Here is a 20,457-nt window from a genome sequence, read left to right as displayed (position 1 = left end):
CTTTATTTTAAATATTATATTTGTTCCTGTTTTGTTTTTTTACTTTAAAATAAGATATGTGCAGTGTGCATAGGGATTTGTTCATAGTTTTTTTATAGTCTGGCCCTCCAACGGTCTGAGGGACAGTGAACTGGCCCCCGTGTAAAAAGTGTGGGGGCCCCTGCTCTATCCACTGCGCCACTGCCTGGTCAGGCTGCATTGTATTTTTAAGAAACAGTAGACCTGACCAGGCGATGGCACAATGGATAGAGCGTCAGAGTGGGACGCAGTGGGACCCATGTTTGAAACCTGAGGTTGCCAGCTTGAGCATGGGATCACTGGCTTGAGCGTGGGATCACAGACATGACTCCATGATCGCTGGCTTGAGCGAGGGTTCACTCACTCTACTGTAACACCCCCACCCCACCCCCGTCAAGGCACATATGAGAAAGCAATCAATGAACAACCAAGGTACTGCAACAAAGAATTGATGCTTCTCATCTCTGTCCCTATCTGTGTCTGTCTCTGTCATGTGCGCGCGCGTGTTCTCTCTCTCTCTCTCTCTCTCTCTCTCTCTCTCTCAAAAAAAGAAAAAGAAACAAAGTTGTCTGACCTGTGGTGGCGCAGGGGATAAAGCATTGACCTGGAATGCTGTGGTAACAAGTTTGAAACCCTGGACTTGCCTGGTTAAGGCACATATGGAAGTTGGTGCTTCCTGCTCCCCCCTTCTCTCTCTCTCTCTCACACACTCCTCCCTCCCTATCTTTTCCCCTCTCTCCCCTTTCTATATTTCCCCCTCTCCCTCTCTCCCCCTCTCTCTTTCTCTCTCCCCCTCTCTCCCCCTTTCTCCATCTCCTCCTCTCCCTGTCTCTATCGCCCTCACTCTCTCTCTTCCCATCTCCCTCTCTCCCATCCTCCCTCTGCCCTAAAATGAATAAATAAAATCTTAAAAAAAGAAAAAGAAATAAAGTATATTAGGATACATTTCCCACTTCAGAAGCAGCCTATATGGCAGGATGCCTGTGCTTCTCAACTGATTGGACCAACTGCTTCAATTGTATGAGCGGAGACTCGGGGGTCCAGCCCAGGCTGCTTTCTTCTTCCATACAGTGCTCCTTGAGTTCCAACACCCAGCCTCTGTGGAGGGATAAGGAAAATCCCAGTCCTTTCAAGTTATTTTTATGGTTATTATAGTAGGTAATTTAGCAAAGTACCTATTTTTAGATACAATGAACATCTTATTTGTGGATTATTTTAAAATAAGAGATAATTTACTTAGTATTTTCATTTTGATCTGTAAAATATTTTTAAAGGTTTATATAATGTAAAAGACTATCTTAATTATAATATATTCAACATATCAAAATAATATTCAGCTAAATATTTCTGCTAAATCCCATACATTTATGAATTTAAAGAAAGAGATCTTTCCCATAACTGAAATGTTACCACTAAAACTTGGTTTTTGTGCGGCATGGGCTGCAAGTCATAAAATGTGGGTTCAAGGTTTTTGTGTGGTCTAGTTGTATGACTTGAGTCAGGTTGCTTGAACCCTTCCTAGCTAGTGCTTAAGTGTAAGATTGGGATTTCAGACTAGGACCCTCCCCCACCCCCAGCTCTGCAATTCTATAATTTCATTACTTGATTCCATTGTTTCATGTTCATCATCCTATCAGTGTCCTTTAAAAATCAGATTTACTATACAAGTAAATTGAAGTGAGCTAGCTTGAACATTTTATTTTTCATAGTTAATGTTTCATACAAGTTTAAACGTTTTTGTTGTAAAGATAAATTTAGGAAATGAGAAATGTAGTAAAGGCAAGTGCCAAAAAATATGATTGGTGTTTGAAATGCTGAGCCTGGGCTGTTAAGAGTTTTCACAGTACCTTTTGTAGTTAGACTAAACCAGCACTCTGCGTATGTATTAAATACACTATCTGAATAAATTTTCATAACTCAAAATAGGAAAAAGGTGGAATATAGTGTTTTTAATTCTGTATTATACATAAAAATAGCAGGTCAATATAAATAAAATGGATGGAATAGATATTATTTAATAGACAACAATTTTTAAGCAAAGATTCTGTGGAATATTTTTAGAAAAAAAAAGATTTTACTAGCTTTTGATAGTGATCTAAGTAGGAGACACTTTTGTTTCTTGGTCTGTATCTTGAGACAGAAAGATCAAGAGATTTGAGCATTCCTGGAGGTATGGCTTTTTCTGGTTCCCACAGCCAGATAGCTGCGACAGCATGAGGAAGTCTCATTAACTTCCTACTCTAGGGACTGGGGTGTGGGAGGTGGTTGCCAGCTTTAGCTTGGTGAGATTTTGGGTCTTCTGAATACTATTGGCTTTCTTTCAGCTGTGGAAGGGAAGAAAGGAGCTTACTACATTACTGTACATTCTCCTGACTTTGTGACTGTAAGAAGCAGGAAGTGGAGAAAACATCAAATGCATAGAGCTGGCCTTGAGTCTTACGTAGATTTGTAACTGAGTATTAGGAAAAATGTTTTTCTAATTCTGGATTTGTGCTTATTGGCAACACAGTATTGAAACAAAATATGGTTACTGAACATGATTATTACAATGAAAGTTAGTGAAGGGAGTGTTACTTAGTTTGTAGAAATTAACTTGTTCTTTGCATAAATTTTGACCACCTACTCTGTATAAGGGCACTATTTGGAGCAGTGAAATACATTCTGATCTGAAGACTAATTTTTTTTGTGAACAGAACATATCTGGTTTATTTATACAGATGTCCCTGAGATAGTCAACTTCTGTTGCCATAGGTATATAAGAAAAGTAAGGTAATTAAAATTAGTCAATCAGGGTTTGAAGGCAGTGTCTGGCCAGTGGTGGAAGTGATTAGCAATATTTTGTGCGATGCCAAGCACACATACCCTCATGTTGAATGCAGAAAAAAATTGTTAGTCAAAATTACATTTGGCCTGACCAGGCGGTGGCGCAGCGGATAGAGCATCGGCCTGGGATGTGGAAGGACCCAGGTTCGAGACCCCCGAGGTCGCCAGCTTGAGTGTGGGCTCATCTGGCTTGAGCAGAAAACTCACCAGCTTGGACCCAAGGTCACTGGCTCAAGCAAGGGGTTACTCGGTCTGCTGAAGACCTGCGGTCAAGGCACATATGAGAAAGCAATCAATGAACAACTTAAGGTGTCACAACGGAAAATGGATGATTGATGCTTCTCATCTCTCCGTTCCTGTCTGTCCCTATCTATCCCTTTCTCTGACTCTCTCTGTTCCTGTAAAAAAAAATTATATTTGTACCCAATTTTATGTTATGTGCTATATACATTTAAGATTTCTTTTTGTTTGGATTGTGTGATTTTGCTGTTTTGAGGTTGCATAATTAGTCCTGGAAAGATGTAGTCAGTGGTTCTTTTGTCAGATGTCTGAGATATCAATGGAATTGTAAATGGACAAGTTGAAAACTTAAACTCATTCACGGTTTTGTACATAAATAATTTTAGTAAAGGCATATGCTTATTTTATTGGTATTTGTTATGCATGATTCTATTTTTTTGTACAGTGAATAGCCTAAAAGTGATTCAACCAAGAGGGTAGAAAGAGGCCTAAGGGAGCTCCTGGCCTTGTGCTACAGTTCAGAGCGTGAGGTTCAGTGTGAGACTGCCTCAGGTCTTCTCATCTCACCTGTATTCTTCACTGGCTGTAGGACTTTATTAAGTAATTTTACACCACTGGCACAGGTTTTCATTTGTAAAATGGTGACAGGAACCTGACTTATTCTTCTGAGATTGTTGAGAGGATTGCATGGGAGACATGTAGAGACAGACATACATGCTCAAAATGTAATGTATGGGAAATACTCGCTACTACTATTATTATTTATTAATTACATTTGTTTTGAAGTTTTCCCTTCTACCAGTTTTATTACAGTGGTAATGAAATGTTTCACTGGTTCAGATTTTGTGAAACCTCACAGAGAGGCTGTATTCCAATAGTCTGAGCAGGTTCCTGCTGAGTAAATTAACTGCATGAAAATAATGCCAGGGTCTGAAAAAATAAGGAAACATGTTACTGGAAAGCTCTTACTACCTTGTATGCTTACAGCATTCATTCGCACAACAGCTGACATGCTTAGTACTGATACTGTCTACTGTCTAGTTATTTAATTAAGTCTTTAAGGAATAGTGTAAGAAGAGAATATTCTGTGATTCTGGCTGTACCTACTATATATTTATATTTAGAAAAATAAAACTATATTAGAAAAATTAATCAGTTTTTCTTGTTCTTACTGTCTTTTCTGATATTTGTAAGCACTGGCAGTTTTTTCTCCTTAAACCTTAGTTGGAACTTTAAGAAGGAGAGGATCATGAGAAGAGATAATTATTAACAGTTACTCCATGAATTTACCATGTGGAGGACAACTTTTAGAGTTTGAGTATAGGTGCAGAGGAGATTAATGTTAATATTGGTTAAAGAGAAAGTACACTTAGGTGACTGCTGTAATAATCTGTCTTTTTATACCACAGGGATGGTGATTTTTTTGTTTTGTCTATAGTCACCTAATAACCCTCCTTTTCCTTTTTTTTTTTTTTTTAATAAAACTTGGTTATTTATCCCAAGACTACAGACATTTCTGTGAAGTCTGGCTTTGTATGATGTGGTTACTTCTCTGTGCTCTTCAAATTGTCCCGAGTATCCTTTGAGAGGGGCTGCACTGCACCAGTGGTCTGACTCAGTGGATTTGACTAGCATACATGTCTATATGGAACCCCAGGATGGCTAGTGGTGACGACCATGTGTACCTTGATTTAATTAATTGGTTGTGGAGACCCGTTGAATGCAAAAAGCCCTGCTGGGAACCCTTTTCGTCATGACCCATGGTGGAAGAGTGGGCAGCGAACAGCAGGGCTAGTGATTTGCTGTCTGCTGACTTTTTGGTTGTTTGTGCGGAGCACGGTCATGCACCTGTTTACACCCCAGTCTAGGAGGAAACTCACAGTTGAACTCTGATTACCTGTTGGATGATGAAAGAGATGTGGTTTAAGATTGAGGGTGAGAAGGGTTAAGGGAATATAGTTGAAATGAGGTTTAAAAAGAATGTTTCATTACCTTTAAGGTGTCCTGTGGAATGTATTTGTGGTCAGTTTAATTGTAAGTAGGGATATGGATTGGTATTATGGATCCATTTGTTTATTCAGTTATTTACTAAACACCTACTATATGCCAGGTACTGTTTGAGGCAAAAGGAATACAGTGTTGAACAAAAGAATTCTTGTCCTTAGGAAGTTGCCTTGTAGTGGAAGGAGAAGGAGAAAACCCAAAACCAGTAAGTGTATAAATGTGTAGTCTGTCAGGTACAACGGCAAGTAACACAGTTGGAAAGGGAATGTGGAGGGCATGTTGTACTCAATTGTGTTGAAGAAATGAGAGCAGATTTCAGTCTTGCTCACAGGCGATGCTAGTCAGAGGGCAGAGTGTGGGGGAGCTAGAAGCGGTACTGCTGCAGCACCAGGCTTCATTCCTGCTCCATGGCCAGCTTGCTTTGTGGTATCAACTGGGTCTAGAAGTCCTGTTTTAGGAAGCAAAAGTTAGGTTTGTTTTTGACTGTCATGAACTAGGCCAGGCTTTAGGAATGTCAGAAGAAATTTTTGGTTGGGCTAGTTGTATGACGAAGAAGCCCTTTTGGGCAGCATCATGTGAATCTCCTGGGCCAGGGGTTTGTCTGTAATCCCACTGTTTAATTTGGGGAACAGGATTGAAGTCTTGGGATGCTGGGTATATTTGCTAATTTCATTGATTTGTTCAGTGGTTGTCTTCAGTGGAAATAGGTTGAAAGAGATAATAGAGAGAACATATAATCTTCTAACGTAGATGCCTTTTTAGACAAATACATATATACAGGTTACAGAAGAGGGACTTGATACCAGTACAGTATAGTTAAAGTGCTAGTCTTTTCTGTCTATTTAAGGTGATGCCTGATATTGTCATGTTACAGAGGCGGATGCCCCAAACCTTCCGTGATCCAGCAACTGCTCCGCTGAGAAAACTCTCCGTTGACTTGATTAAAACTTACAAGCATATTAATGAGGTAAGATTATTGAGTTGTTCTAACAGCATCTCTTTTGCAATAGAGCAGGGGGGGGAATTATTTTGTGAGCTATGTAAACATACTAAACTTTTTTTTTTACCCCAGCAACTGTAATATTCATGATTTTTTGTGAAGACTGGTAAGTTTATGTTTATATATAGGCAATATAATTATGTAAAAGAAAAGCTATACTAACAAGGGCTGCAAAAAATTTAAGATAACTCTTGGATAACTTCCTCATTTTTTTAGATTTTCAGAGTTGTGTTTAATTAATGCTGAGCTATCATTTCCATAATATTTTTCCAAAACAAGAAAGGGGAGGGTGAGGGTATAGTGACAATATAAAAGTGTTGATGATAGAATTTTGATTAAATTTTTATAAATTTGTTTCTACTTTTGCCATGGATGTCAGGAAGCTCTGAGATATATTTAATAACCAGTTAACAGGCATTTGGCCTAGTTTATTTGATCTGTATTTCTGTGGTTTTAAATTATCTTTTTAAATTTTGGTGGGTTTTTTTGTTGTTGTTACTGTTTTATCTGTGTCTTTTTATTGTAAGATATCTGAAAGCTTTTTGTGTGGAAGTAGGTAGGATAAAAAACATGGGCAGTACTTTGAATTACTCATTTGCCAACTTGGCACTCTGCCACTAATTATTTTTCTAGTATCTTAGCTCCTTGGCTTGATTGCCACTTGCTTCTAGCCTCAACTCTAGCTCTGTAATGAATTATTCATTGAGCTTTTCTGGAGAAGAGTGGACATGCCTGTGTTTTTTTTTCTCTTCCAATGTGAGCCCTACATCTTTTCACATTAAAGGCTTATTCTCAACCAGCTTCAGAGCCATTTAACTAAAAAGATGTTCTTATATATGTATAAATTTTATAGCAGCTTGATGCTGTTTAATGCCAATATTAATATATTAATGTGACAAGATTAGAGTGAATGCAGTGAGGAATATTTCTGAGTTGAGTCTTGTACACAATTAATGTGTTATAAAAGATGTGCCAAACTAGCTTCTGATCATCTGAAAAGATCTGATAAATTTTTAACAATTTATTAATGTCAATTTGTTATTATCTGGTAAATTTAAAAAGCTACTGTTAAGCTGTTAACAATAACTTAGTTGAAGCCTGTTTTTAACTGTGTTGCTATCTTGTAAACTAGAGTTTTTCTAATGCTGTTCTGTGAAAACTAATTTATGATTTCCTCAAAGTTATTACCAATTACTTGAATTGTTGCCTAGTTTACCTATTATTTTTTTCTGGTCTTAGAAACTATTTTGTAAGAAAAACAGTTATAAGGAAAATAACCCAATCTGTAATCAACCACAAGATTTATGGCTGTTAATATTGGGGAAAAGGACGTAGCTATTTCTCATTACAGGCTTAAAAATTGGACATTTTAGCAAGTTAGCAAACCACCACTTTATATAAATTATATTTATAAAATCTTTTGCCTAATGATCAAATATAAAATTGAGATTAATTAGAAAGGGTCACAAGGGAACTTGAACATAAGATGAAAATGTTCTTTATCTTGTTTGGCATTTGTTGATTACATCAGCAGATACATATTTTTCAGAATCCCTCATATTACACTTTTATGATCTGTGTCACTTCATTGTATGTATTTAAAGCATACCTTAGTTTTAAAATGTTTACATTGGGCCTGACCTGTGGTGGCGCAGTGGATAAAGCGTCGACCTGGAAGTGCTGAGCTCGCTGGTTCGAAACCCTGAGCTTGCCTGGTCAAGGCACATATGGGAGTTGATGCTTCCAGCTCCTCCCCCCTGTCTCTCCTCTCTCCTCTCTCCTCTCTCCTCTCCTCTTCTCTCTCTCTCTCTCTCTCTCTCTCTCCTCTCTAAAATGAATAAATTAAAAATAAATAAATAAAATGTTTACATTGGGTCCTGCTATTCTTTTGGAATGTAACTAGAACTTTCGGCAGATTACTTAATATCTTCTATTTGTAAAATGTATAAACAGTATACCATATTTCCCCATGTATAAGATGTACACTTTCCTGAAAAATTTGGGGTCTAAAAACTGAGCACGTCTTACACAGTGGTTGTAGATTTTTTAAACTTGTATTTCCTGCTTTTTTTGCGCTTTTTTCAAATTTCAGGCCCCAAAATTAAGGTGCTTATTATACATGGGGAAATACGGTAATTTTAAAGTGAATTTCATTGTAGACATTGGTTATATATATTCATACCCATGTCATTATATAATTCAAGTAGCAACTGTAGGAAATATTTATTTTATTTTTGTATTTGTTATAAAGAATAACAATCATTTATTCTCTACCTAAAGCAGATTTGTCTCTTGATACATGCTCCCATACCCCCAAATGTTTGAAGTTACATGGTTAACCCTGCATGTTCTCATTTCAGGTTTACTATGCAAAAAAGAAGCGAAGACACCAACAGGGCCAGGGAGACGATTCTAGTCATAAGAAGGAGCGGAAGGTTTACAATGATGGTTATGACGATGATAACTATGATTATATTGTAAAAAACGGAGAAAAGTGGATGGACCGTTACGAAATTGATTCCTTAATAGGCAAAGGTTCCTTTGGACAGGTGAGTGAATGGAAACTGCTGGATTTCATAAACTAGAACTTCCTGGTGAATCATGTTACATCCTTTTCTCAGTAGTATACTTTTCAGTATTTACAAATAGGTCTATTATATATAGTTCTTTAAAGATAGTAAAATTTTATCATCTATAAAAATTCCATTGGATCTTTTCTTTATTTACTTTCTATAGCTACTGAGTACTTTTACTAGTGGTTGTTTTCAATCAGGAATATAGTATTGTCCCTTTCATGTGGGCTTTGTGTGATCTGTGGAAGATTCTTCATTGTGGATGTTAAAGATAATTATCTTCCTGTCTGAAACTGCTCTTCAATGAGAAAAAATTACTATTTTTCAACTGGCACAGCAAATACCCTCTTACTGTTTGAAAGCTTGGCAGGACAGGGGCTTTGCACTGGGTTTTTTTTCCTCTCATCTTCCAATTCTATCAGGCCTCTAACTGGGCAGTTGGGCTTCAGGATTTCCTCTTCCAGTCCTCATAGCATCAGCATTGTGTGATGGGGTAATTCTCATGCTTTGAAAGGATCATTCAGAAGCTTCTACCAGTAACAAAGAGGGTTTGGAAGTCCAAGGAACCTGTTTTTTCTCTCATTCCTGGCCTCTTCCTTCACCCACCATTCTCTCTTCCTCACCTGCTGCCCAGCACCAATACAAAGCACAAAACACGAAATACAGTAGTTTCTTTCATCAGCTGTGCCCAGACCACAAGCTAGCCAATTTTTCTCCTTGCACTTTTGAAAAACTTTTTCTCTGGATGTGACTCCCCCAGCTCTTTGCACTAGTAAATTCTACCTTACTGAATCACAAAGCTCTGTTTTATTTGAGGTATGATTTACTTTTTTTTGTTTTGCAACCTCTGTGCAGTGAGTCAGTCATTAATCTGCAATCCTATTATTATTATTTTTGACTTTTTAATGATGAGGATAGAAGCGGTCTCAAAACGAAATATCATGAACTACTTTTTTTTTATTTTAATTTTTGTTGTTTATGATTTGTTTTTTTAACTATGGAACCTACATTCTCTTAACCATTTCCTAACTTGAGAGAAAGCAAAAGATACCTCTTTTCAGCCTTCATGGAACCAATTCATCTGTCAATCTAAGCATGCTTAGGACGAAAAGCATACAGTAGGCCAGTGGCTTTCAACCCCAATGATTATAGACTGTAATCTTCATGCAGCATCAGGGTGCTTAGCTCTTGCGGACTGGCACGGAATTTCTGGTGACTGACAGTTGAAAAACACTGCTGTAGGCCATTAACAGCCACAGGTCTAGACCCAGAAAAATCTAAGCTATTACACTTGAAAGGAAATCTGAACAAGATTGTTAGAAAACCTCTGGAACTCCAGAGTGGCTTTGCCCGGCCCTGATGTTGCATTTATGTCTGCCCTGTTCCGTGATTTCAAGGAATTTTAGTGTTTGTAGTATATAATTCAGTAACTTTTTCTTGATTTGTAACCTCTTTCTTCTGAGTTCAGGGCTTCTTACTGTGTGGGGAGTCCCTCTTTATGAAAGTATTACTTTTTTGTCAGAAGCAGCCTCTTTCTCTACTAAATCTTCTTAAGGAAAGGTATTTCTTGGGTCCAGCTTTTAAGAAAGGTTGTGAGCAACCTCAGTATAGGGCCATGATGGTGAACCTATGATATGCGTAACCATTTTCGATGACACGCGGCCACCTACCAGAGAAGTATGGGACCACATGCCGAAAAGGATGCTTCATCCTGGCTCCTGCACGGCCAGGTTTAGTAGCCAAGGATAAAACATTTGCTGTAGTGTAGACACTCTGTGCTGGAGATCTGTAGGCCAAAACAACAGAACTCCGGCAACGAGCGTCTAGTTCTGAGACTTCCGGTTAGGCTGTTAGGGGATCTTTGAACTCATTTCTGGCTGGGGAGCAGGAAGCAGCAGAATGCCGGGGGGACACATCTCTGGGGACCCTGTGATCACCATTACCAGCAACCACGTAACCACAGCACCATCATCCAATCTGCTATTCTGGACTGTCGTGGATTTCTAATTGACCATCATTACTGAGATAAGTGAGGGAGAAGCTGGGAGAGGCAAGGGCCTGTGCTATGGGTGCTGTTTCCCGCCATTAGAAATAGCGGCAGCCATCTTAATTTACATAGGATGCAACTTGCAGAATTTCAAGACAGCGCATGGGCTCAGGTGTTTGTGGACTTGCTGTCAAAGCTTGAGAATATGGAAAGGTGCCGCTTGGAGAATCAAAGAGGAGTGCCACTACGAACAGGAAATTTGGAGTGCCTGGAACCAATTACCAGACACTTTTAGCACCCTGAAAAATACAGCAATGGCTTTACTCACAATTTTTCCCTGTATGTACTTTTGTGAGACCTTATTCTCGGTGTTAAATAATATCAAAACCAACAAAAGGTTCAGATTGACAGATAAAGTTAGGAGCGCTTGCTTGGGCTTGAAGTGTACAAAATACCAACCTTCAATTGAAGATTTAGCCAATGAAATTCAGCAACAAAAAAGCCACTAATAGGCAGGTTAGTTAAAGAATTCCCCCTCCCCCTCACTTATCTTAATGGCACCCCACACAAGTTAAATAATATCAAGACCAACAAAAGAAACTGACTGGCAGATGAACAAAGAATTCACTAAGCAGGTAAGTTAAATAATTAGTTTTTGGTTTACTAAATAGTTATATATTACAATTATACATTTTTGTTATTTAAACTATAAATATCGTGAAATTATGGTTTTTTTCCTCAAAGTGACACACCACCCGAGTTATGCTCAGTTTTTTGGCAAATTTTGACACACCAAGCTCAAAAGATTGCCCTCCACTGGCATAGGAATTGCTGTCTCCACCTTGAAAATTACACCAACATTTAGGCAGTTGCTATCAACAGGATTTTTTTTAACTTTTGTGCAGTTCATCATGAAAGTTATGACCCTGTAGCCTAGTGGTTCTCAGAGTGTGCACCCTAGAAGATTTCCAGGTGCTCCCTATGGTATTCCAGAGAAATATGTGCCTGTTGGGGACCAAAAAACCAACAGGGTTTTTGGAGTTTAGATTTTGGGAGGACAGAGGTGTGGGGAATTGGCTGTAAGCTGACAGCTAGTATTGTGTGGCCAACCGTCCACCTCACTTGCCTGATTAGGTTGTAAAAGGCTGTTAAGCTGTGGTGCTGGATTATTTATACTACCCCCCATATTCCCCAGAAAGACTGGAGGCAAGTTTCTTCTATCCTTTGTTTGGTGTAAAGTAAAGATGATATGTATGGTGGGGGTTTTCTGCACTCAACACAATTAAGAGTAAAAAGAGAGGAATTCTTCAATGTATTGACAAGGAAATGGGAATTTGCCTTTCAAATATATGCCCAAACATTGAAGAAATTGCTAGGACACATCAGGCTCATGTTTCTCATAAACACAAAAACAAAAAACCTAACACATTTGTGTTGGGACCTGCCGAATTTACTAAATCTTACTAAGAATGTGTGTGTGTATAAAGATAACTTTTTTGTCATTATATTATTTTAACCCCTCTTTTTTACAAATTCTAAAAAGCATAACTCAAAAAATGTAACATAAAAATGTTTTTTAATGTCAGAATAAATTTAATTTTGTCATATTTCGTTTAATTACCATAAAAGCACACTTGGACTTTATATATTTTTTCTTTAATATTTGACTTAATTATTATAACATATTAATCAGAAATTTGTATATAGCACGCCTACAATTATTTGTAGGATTTTAAATGCACCCTGACTTCAAAAAGTTTGAGAACCACTGCTGTAGCCTATTGTGTACACTTCATTTTCCCTAAATAATTCAGAGTTCAGAGTGATCTTTTCCTTCTCTTTTACTTTAATTTCCTTATATTCTAATTCCTGTAAACCCGTGAAAATATAGGCCTCTTTGACATCAAACTTTATTTTACTAGGTCAGATTGATGCCTCTCTTCTATGCTGTGGTGTACTACTCAGGGTTAGGGCATGCCACTTAATCAAATAACGTCTTCCATATTGACTTGGTCAGGCTTTTTCTCAAGTCTCTTGTTAAATAAGGAGCTCCTTCATTTCTTTAGCTAATGATTATCATTATTGCACATTGAAATTTCCCTGGGGAGCTTCATAGTGGGGGTAGGGGATGGTGGGTGGTAGGAAGGATTGATGCTTAGGCTCCAAATTAATCAGAATCTCTGACTGCATTCCAGGCATTGGTATTTTTAAAAACTGAAATGTGTAATTTAGCTCGTTAGCTATTTGCTAAGTCAGTAAATAGTTTGTGGCCCCTGTTAATGATTTTTGTCCTGGAGACCATTAGGATCTGGTCACTGAACTGCAAGTCTTGGTGCAGTCAGTATAGTCTGTGAAAACCACTTGATCAGATATTTACATTGGTAGCCTCTGATTTAAAAGTCAATAGATAGTATTTTTTAGAATTGGGTCAAACTAGAGATACTGCATTTTTTATTCCAAGTTTTATTTCATCTGAGGTATTTATACTCAATCATTGACAGTATATTTAGCCTTGACTGATGTAAGTCTTGGAACATACATTTCATTTTTTTCCTATAATCCAGTGGTACTCAACCTACAAATTGGAATCACTTGGAATTCTGCATACCCAGACTTTCTGAATGTGCTAAATAATGTATTAAAGCTATTACTATTTAGTTTATATATATTATAAATATAACTTATTTAATTAATTGTGGTTTTTCTGATTGGTAGAGATAGTTTATATTGATTTCTTAATTTTTATGTAAATTTCTTTGTTAATATGAACCTCATTTAAAGTGAGAGGTATACACAGTGATTTGGTCATAAACACCCCTTTCCTTAGCATTGATTCTCATTTTAACACTGTTGAAATCCTGTATTGGCATTTAATGTATACAGGGGTTCTTGGGTTATGACACTGTTCCATTCCTACGAGAGTGATGTAACCCGAATTTTGGTGTAAGTCAAAATGTACCATAGCCTAAATCACTGACCTATCCTAACACAGTTGTTAAATCATAATCTAGAACCTAAAAACAACTAACCCACAGAAAAAGGAAAAAGACATAAATATACTGTGCTGTAGTAACAGAAAAAATGAATGTAAAAAATAACCGGCCCTGGCTGGTTGGCGCAGCGGTAGAGCGTCGGCCTGGCATGAGGGGGACCCGGGTTCGATTCCCGGCCAGGGCACACAGGAGAAGTGCCCATCTGCTTCTCCACCCCCCCCCCCTCCTTCCTCTCTGTCTCTCTCTTCCCCTTCCGCAGCCAAAGCTCCATTGGAGCAAAGATGGCCCGGGCACTGGGGATGGCTCCTTCGCCACTGTCCCAGGCGCTAGAGTGGCTCAGGTCGCCGCACGCCCCGGAGGGGCAGAGCATCGCCCCCTGGTGGGCAGAGTGTCGCCCCTGGTGGGCGTGCCAGGTGGATCCCGGTCGGGCACATGCGGGAGTCTGTCTGACTGTCTCTCCCCATTTCCAGCTTCAAAAACAAAACAAAACAAAACAAAAAAATATCTCCTTACCTTTATTCCTGTGGTTGGCTTGCACACTGGAAGGGGCATTGCAAGGTGGGAGAGGGTAACCTATTGGGAGGAGTAAACTGGAGAAGCAGCAGAACCTGCAAAAGGTGCTGGAGATACTGGGTCAGGTGAATCAGGATTGCCAACGGAACATGCTGGAGAGCTGGAGATGATTCTACCAGTACTACAGGTGTTCCATTTTGAGAAGCAGCTGATGTAGATGGTACAGGATCTATTGCAGGCCTCTCTACCTTCTTCAAGAATTGTTCCAGGCTAGTCTGGAACTAGTTTTCCCATGTAGTGCATAAGTACGACACTAATGACGTAAGCCGAAACACTCACGTCTCAATTTTTTTAAGTTTTTATGGGAATGAGCGTCATATATCGAGACTTGTAACATGAGGATCCTTATACAGGGTTGAGCAGAAGTAGGTTTAAAGTTGTGAGTATGTGACTGACCTGTGGTGGCACAGTGGATAAAATAAAGTTGTGAGTATGTGAAACACAACTTATTTTTGTATTAGTATTTATTAATAATTGTAATTTTTCCATATGATAAACCTACTTTTGCCCATCCTTGTATTGTAATATGTATTTGATTTTTTTTTTAGTGTAACTAAGTTTTCTTTTATATACCTGTGTTTTTATCTATGACAATCTAAAGTTATAAAGTTATATACATTTTTCAGTTGGCTTAGAACTTGAGATTTAAACTAGGTTTTTCTCTCATTAAAAGAATAGTTAGAAGAATTGTCTTACAGTGTTATTTAGTAAGATAGATGAAAAACCAAAACACTTGCTAAAATTTATTTATTGATCTATCTGTTTATGACAGAGACAGAGGGCAGACAGACAGGAAGGGAGAGAGATGAGGAACATCATTTCTTCATTGTGGCACCTTAATTGTTCATTGATTGCTTTCTCATATGTGCCTTGACCGGGGGTCTACAGCATTGCCAGTGATCCCTTGCTCAAGCCAGTGACCTTGAGCTCAAGCCAGCGACCATGGAGTAATGTCTATGATCCCACGCTCAAGCTGACAAGTTTGTTCTCAAGTTGGATGAGCCTGCAATCAAGCTGGCAACCTTAGGGTTTTGAACCTGGGTCCTCTGCTTCCCAGTTCAATGCTCTGTTCACTGTGTCACTGCCTGGTCAGGCTAAAATTCATTTATTTTTGAAGCAGGAAAATATTTAATAGTTTTGTTATAAAGTTACTATTTTGTGGATACAAATACTATAAGGATTGAAAAGAAATTCAGTTGAAAAGATTGGCTTAAAGTGATTGTCAAGTAGTAAATGGATGATATTAAATGGAAATGAACAGGATCTTTTGTAAGTACAGTAGGAAGGTAAAAAAAATGAGAAATAGGTAAATGTACAATTAAGGTGAATTGTAAACTGCTGGGAAATTGTTGCCATTAATGAAACAGAATTCTTCCTCTTCTCTTTTAGGTCGTAAAGGCGTATGATCGCGTGGAGCAAGAATGGGTTGCCATTAAAATCATAAAGAACAAGAAGGCTTTTCTGAATCAAGCCCAGATAGAAGTGCGACTCCTTGAGCTGATGAACAAACATGACACTGAAATGAAGTACTACATAGGTAAACACACCGGCAAACAGGGAGGGGCACCCAAACCCAGACCAGAAACTAGAGTTTATGACTGTTTTTGTATGAAAATAAGTTGATTTTATCTTAAAGAGATGGGCTAAAAATTCAACTGTTTATCTCTGTTAGAGGGCATGGGTTTATGTGAGTACCTGATCTGGCAGTTATAGTCTAAGATACTGGGACTTTGCATTCCAAATGGCATATAATTGAGAAACAAACGAGAATAGTGGTTTTTGGGGTTGGGGTGGGGGGTTACTTAAAAGTGCCATTTGTTTCCTTTAATCATCTACATTTATCTAAACAAAAAGTCTTTTTTTCTGGTACCTTTAACAATTTCTAGTATAGATCAGAAACGAAAAGTAAGCTAATACGTTCTTAATAGTTATAGAACCATTTTTGAAATGTCTAGGTCAAGATTTCAGGCTCCTCCCCAGGCTGTTTGTCAGTTTGGCAGCCTTAAAAACTGTTGGACTTATTACAACAGAAAAGGTAGTAGTTACCATTTATTTCTTTTTTCTTTTTTCTTTTTTCATTTTAAACCGGTGTCAGACTATCATCAACCATCTAGCATCCATGGCCAGGACACTAGGCTAGCAGACACAAGCCTCTCTTCTCTCTGCCACCTGATGACACAGACGTGGCACTGCAGCTACGTCTGCAACACCTTCAGGGGCAACAGTAACCATTTTTTGAATTCCTATCATATTCTTTGTACTTTCTTTCCATCATCTATAATAATCATAGGAATCCTTTTAGGAAGGTGGTAGAATCTATACACAGGTTGGTATAAAGAGTAACAATGCCCAGGGTCTCAGGGGTCTAGAGATAGGATGGAACCTACCTCTGCCTAACTCCAGAGGCTGTGTTTGTTTCATTGTTGTATGGTATTTCTTCTGAAAACAAAAAGAAGAGACAAAAGAATTAGGAAAATAGTGACATCTATGGCCAATATTTGGGCAAAATATCTAATTGATTTATACATTTTTTAATACTATTATTGTTAAATCTATGATGCCAGTTATTGTGAGACAATATTTTATGTGCCACCAAGAAACAAATTGCTACCAAGTAGAATTATAAGCTGCCATCAATTTTGTGATAGAGATCTTAGAGTCAAAATGAAAGAAGTTCCTGTAGGCATGTATACATAGGAACTTATGTTCAGAAATGCTGGCTTTACCTGATAAACATGAGGTTACGTTTTATTTAGCAAGCTCCTTTTTTAAGAAAACAAGGGGCATTATGATGTTAATGGTTCTTTAGTCCCCTCAGTGTGGTAGAAACAAAAAAAAAAGTATATTTAAAGGTATAAGGTTTAGATGGTCAGATTAGATTTCATTTATGAAATACCCTTTATTCCCTATTGTACAATTAAAAAGAGCTTATACTATTTTTCTTTCTTAGTTTTTTCTCTTTAGATACCTGATATAATCCATACTAATAACATTACTATTTAAAACCTTTTTCTACACACTTGCTGAGCATTTGCTGTTCACTGATTATAGCTTACTTTAAGGGGATCCCATTTCTATTCAAGTGGCTTTAGAAGCACTAAGGACATTCTAAGGATATATGACTTATAAAGTAGTCTCTGAACATGCCATCTTCCCTTTTGTGTGTTGTAGTTTGAATTATTGCTTGTTTAGAGAAAATGTGATGTGTTACTGTAATATTTTAATTCTGCTTTACTGAAAGAAAATGGCAGGCATATAGTAAGTACTCAGTAAATGCTAGCTACTCAATTCTCATATAGTAACAGCTGCCATTTTTGTTTTTAGTAAACGGATGAATGATCATTACTTTGTATAACTCATATTTTTCAGATTTTTTTAGTTCATATAAGAAGGTTGTGAATGCAGTGTCTCAAGGAACTGAGGTTCTATGTTGGAAAACAACAAATAAAGAACTTTAGAAGTAGACACAGCTGTACCAGTAGAGTTGATACCTTAAATTTAAGGTTTCTGAAAGTCCAGTTGCTTTATTATGGTGTAAATAATTTATATTTTGAAGTGATTGATCAATATAGTTTCAAGTCTTTAAACTTTAAAAGAATCTACTACTTTACCATTTAGCATAATTTCTTATCTGGATTATTTGATACCTGACATGGTCTAGTTAAAAGAAATTCAGTTTGGGTCTAAAACAGTCTTGCTAACCCTCTATCTGTTCTCCCCAAAGTTTAGTTTAAAAAACTAAACAAATGTACTTGTGTTTGAGCATTCTTTGACATCTTCAGTGTTCAGCGCATTGCAGATACTCAGTAAGTACTGAGTAGGGAGGTCAAGTGTTGCTGAGTGGATTGATCTTCCATTTGAAGCATTCTAATCACAGAGCTTCTTAGAGGGATTTTCATAGTCATGTTGAAATTCTGACATCAGTTACCTTTTGCATTCCTTTTGTAGCTACTGCTTAACCACATTAAAATCTTGCATGGAGCATGTCTGTGAAGTGTTTTATCGTCACATGGAGCTATGTTTTTAGTTTTAAACCTGTGAACTTCAGTGATTCAGAGCAGATGTTATACATTCTTTTGTAAACTTTAAGGATTATTTTTATTTGCCTAGTGTTGTACAGTAATACTGCAATAGAGTGACTGTGTTATTTATTCTAAGTTTATCTTTCTTTTTTTATCTTTTTTTTTTGTATTTTTTCTGAAGTTGGAAACGGGGAGGCAGACAGACTTCCACATGTGCCCGACCAGATTCACCCGGTATGCCCACCAGGGGGCGATGCTCTGCCCATATGGGGCGTTGCTCTGTTGCAACCAGAGCCATTCTAGTGCCTGAGGCAGAAGCCATAGAGCCATCCCCAGCGCCCGGGCCAACTTTGCTCCAATGGAGCCTTGGCTGCGGGAGGGGAAGAGAGAGACAGAGAGGAAGAAGAGAGGGAGGGGTGGAGAAGCAGATGGGCGCTTCTCCTGTGTGCCCTGGCTAGGAATCGAACCCGGGACTCCTACACGCCAGGCTGACACTCTACCACTGAGTCAACCGGCCAGGGCCTTTATTCTAAGTTTAGATTGTGTGTGTCAGGAGTGATCTAAAGACAATATTGCTACCAGGACAACTTAGTGTACCCCCATCCTCAGGGTCCAGACACTGAATACTGTCTTAGTTATTCCAGATAGATCTGTAGAGAAACCTGTTTTTGATACTAAAAGGCCAAAATGAAGGTACCCTCAACTAATGGTTGTCTTATGTCATCCAGTTGAGTTACAGGTACTCACTTTGGTGTATGTAAAAATTTTTATAGGGAAGGGCGTCCCTTAATTGAATGACCTTATTTGATGTGAAGTCAGTGTTAATACTTAAAGCATTATATTTAAAGCAATTTAGCAAGTAACAAGTAATGTGTTCTCTATTTTTCCATTCATAAGCCTACATATTTTTTTCTTATATATGAACTTTTCTCAAACCTTCAGTATTCCACAGGGTGTCCCATGTACCATTTTGATGAACATAATCAAATGCTTTGAGTATGAACTCTGTACCTTCCAGAGCATGATTTTTGCTATATTTGCCTAAAAGGAAAAAAACCCCTACATTTTCCTTTTACAGTGATTACAGACTAGTGAAATCTAGTAGTGAAATCATCAAAGTAGATTGTGTATATATGTCAAAACCTTCCCAGAGAGGGCTGCTAAGGACAGCATGGCCGCCAACCAAGACCTCAGGAGTGCAGCTTAGACAGATGAAGCCGTAAGACAGCACGGCTCTCAGGAGGTAGAGGTGCCTTCTTTCTCAGGTGAGGGTAAAGTTACTGACGTGTTCTCAGGACTGTTTGTAAAGCTGCTACTTATGTTTTTAGACTGACTTAAGTTTTTTAAAAACAAGGCACTTTGGTGGTACTTCTTACATTATATTGCTTATTGGCAGACACTATACCTGTTTAATTCAGCAGATGAACAGTTTAGCTATTCTTAACTGATTAAAGAATGTGCTGTTAGTGCAGAATGCCAAACTCCAAATTTTAACTTGATTTTTATCCTGCATTTGACATTGTAATGTTATAGATTGAGAGTTTATGCATACATTATTCTCATTTTATTGATTTATGTATAATTTAAAAGGAAACTCTTTTCTCTTTCAGTGCATTTGAAACGCCACTTTATGTTTCGAAACCATCTCTGTTTAGTTTTTGAAATGCTGTCCTACAACCTCTATGACTTGTTGAGGAACACCAATTTTCGAGGTGTCTCACTGAACCTGACACGGAAGTTTGCACAACAGATGTGCACTGCACTGCTTTTCCTTGCGACTCCAGAACTTAGTATCATTCACTGTGACCTAAAACCTGAGAACATCCTTCTCTGTAACCCCAAACGCAGTGCAATCAAGATCGTTGACTTTGGCAGTTCTTGTCAATTGGGGCAGCGGGTAAGTACATTTCAGGGGTTGTCAATTAAATAGAATTGGGTAAAATAGTGTCTGTAGATATGTGAAATGTTATTAAGTACAGTGTGGAAGTAATTAAAGGATGGATATATTTAAAATGTTAGCACTTGATTCACTTTACATTGATACCTATTTTGTAGAAATAACCTTTTAAAATGTAAGTAGTAATACTTTGAATTGGAAAATATTGGTTCTTCAAAGTGGATTTTTAAAAATTATGTGTATATGTAATTTTTATATATACATATATAAAGAGAGTAGGAGATGAGTAAATTAAATATTAGGTGACTAATATTTAATGAGTAAATT

The 20,457-nt window shown here is 37.8% G+C and overlaps 1 protein-coding gene and 1 non-coding gene across 9 annotated transcripts in view; one reads left to right on the top strand and one right to left on the bottom strand.

Annotated features, from left to right (window-relative positions):
- The window catches only part of DYRK1A (dual specificity tyrosine phosphorylation regulated kinase 1A), a 268,791-nt gene that overhangs the window by 216,299 nt on the left and 32,035 nt on the right, over positions 1-20,457 (top strand). For 7 of the 8 annotated variants that reach the window (XM_066259377.1, XM_066259376.1, XM_066259380.1 and 4 more), the window contains 4 exons: positions 5,933-6,052; positions 8,446-8,634; positions 15,601-15,748; positions 19,844-20,130. In XM_066259377.1, coding sequence (XP_066115474.1) covers positions 5,933-6,052; positions 8,446-8,634; positions 15,601-15,748; positions 19,844-20,130 — 744 coding nt within the window. The remainder of the gene's footprint in view (positions 1-5,932; positions 6,053-8,445; positions 8,635-15,600; positions 15,749-19,843; positions 20,131-20,457) is intronic. The other variant, XM_066259381.1, reaches the window with a different exon arrangement.
- LOC136327576 (small nucleolar RNA SNORA17) lies at positions 16,299-16,434 on the bottom strand. The gene has a single exon (XR_010729764.1). It is a non-coding gene; the product is annotated as a small nucleolar RNA SNORA17 (small nucleolar RNA).

The sequence above is a fragment of the Saccopteryx bilineata genome, chromosome 2 (genome assembly GCF_036850765.1).
Source record: "Saccopteryx bilineata isolate mSacBil1 chromosome 2, mSacBil1_pri_phased_curated, whole genome shotgun sequence".
Classification (NCBI taxonomy): Eukaryota; Metazoa; Chordata; class Mammalia; order Chiroptera; family Emballonuridae; genus Saccopteryx; species Saccopteryx bilineata.
The sequence above is the reverse complement of the archived record's forward strand: the minus strand, read 5'-3'. Positions and strand labels throughout refer to the sequence as shown.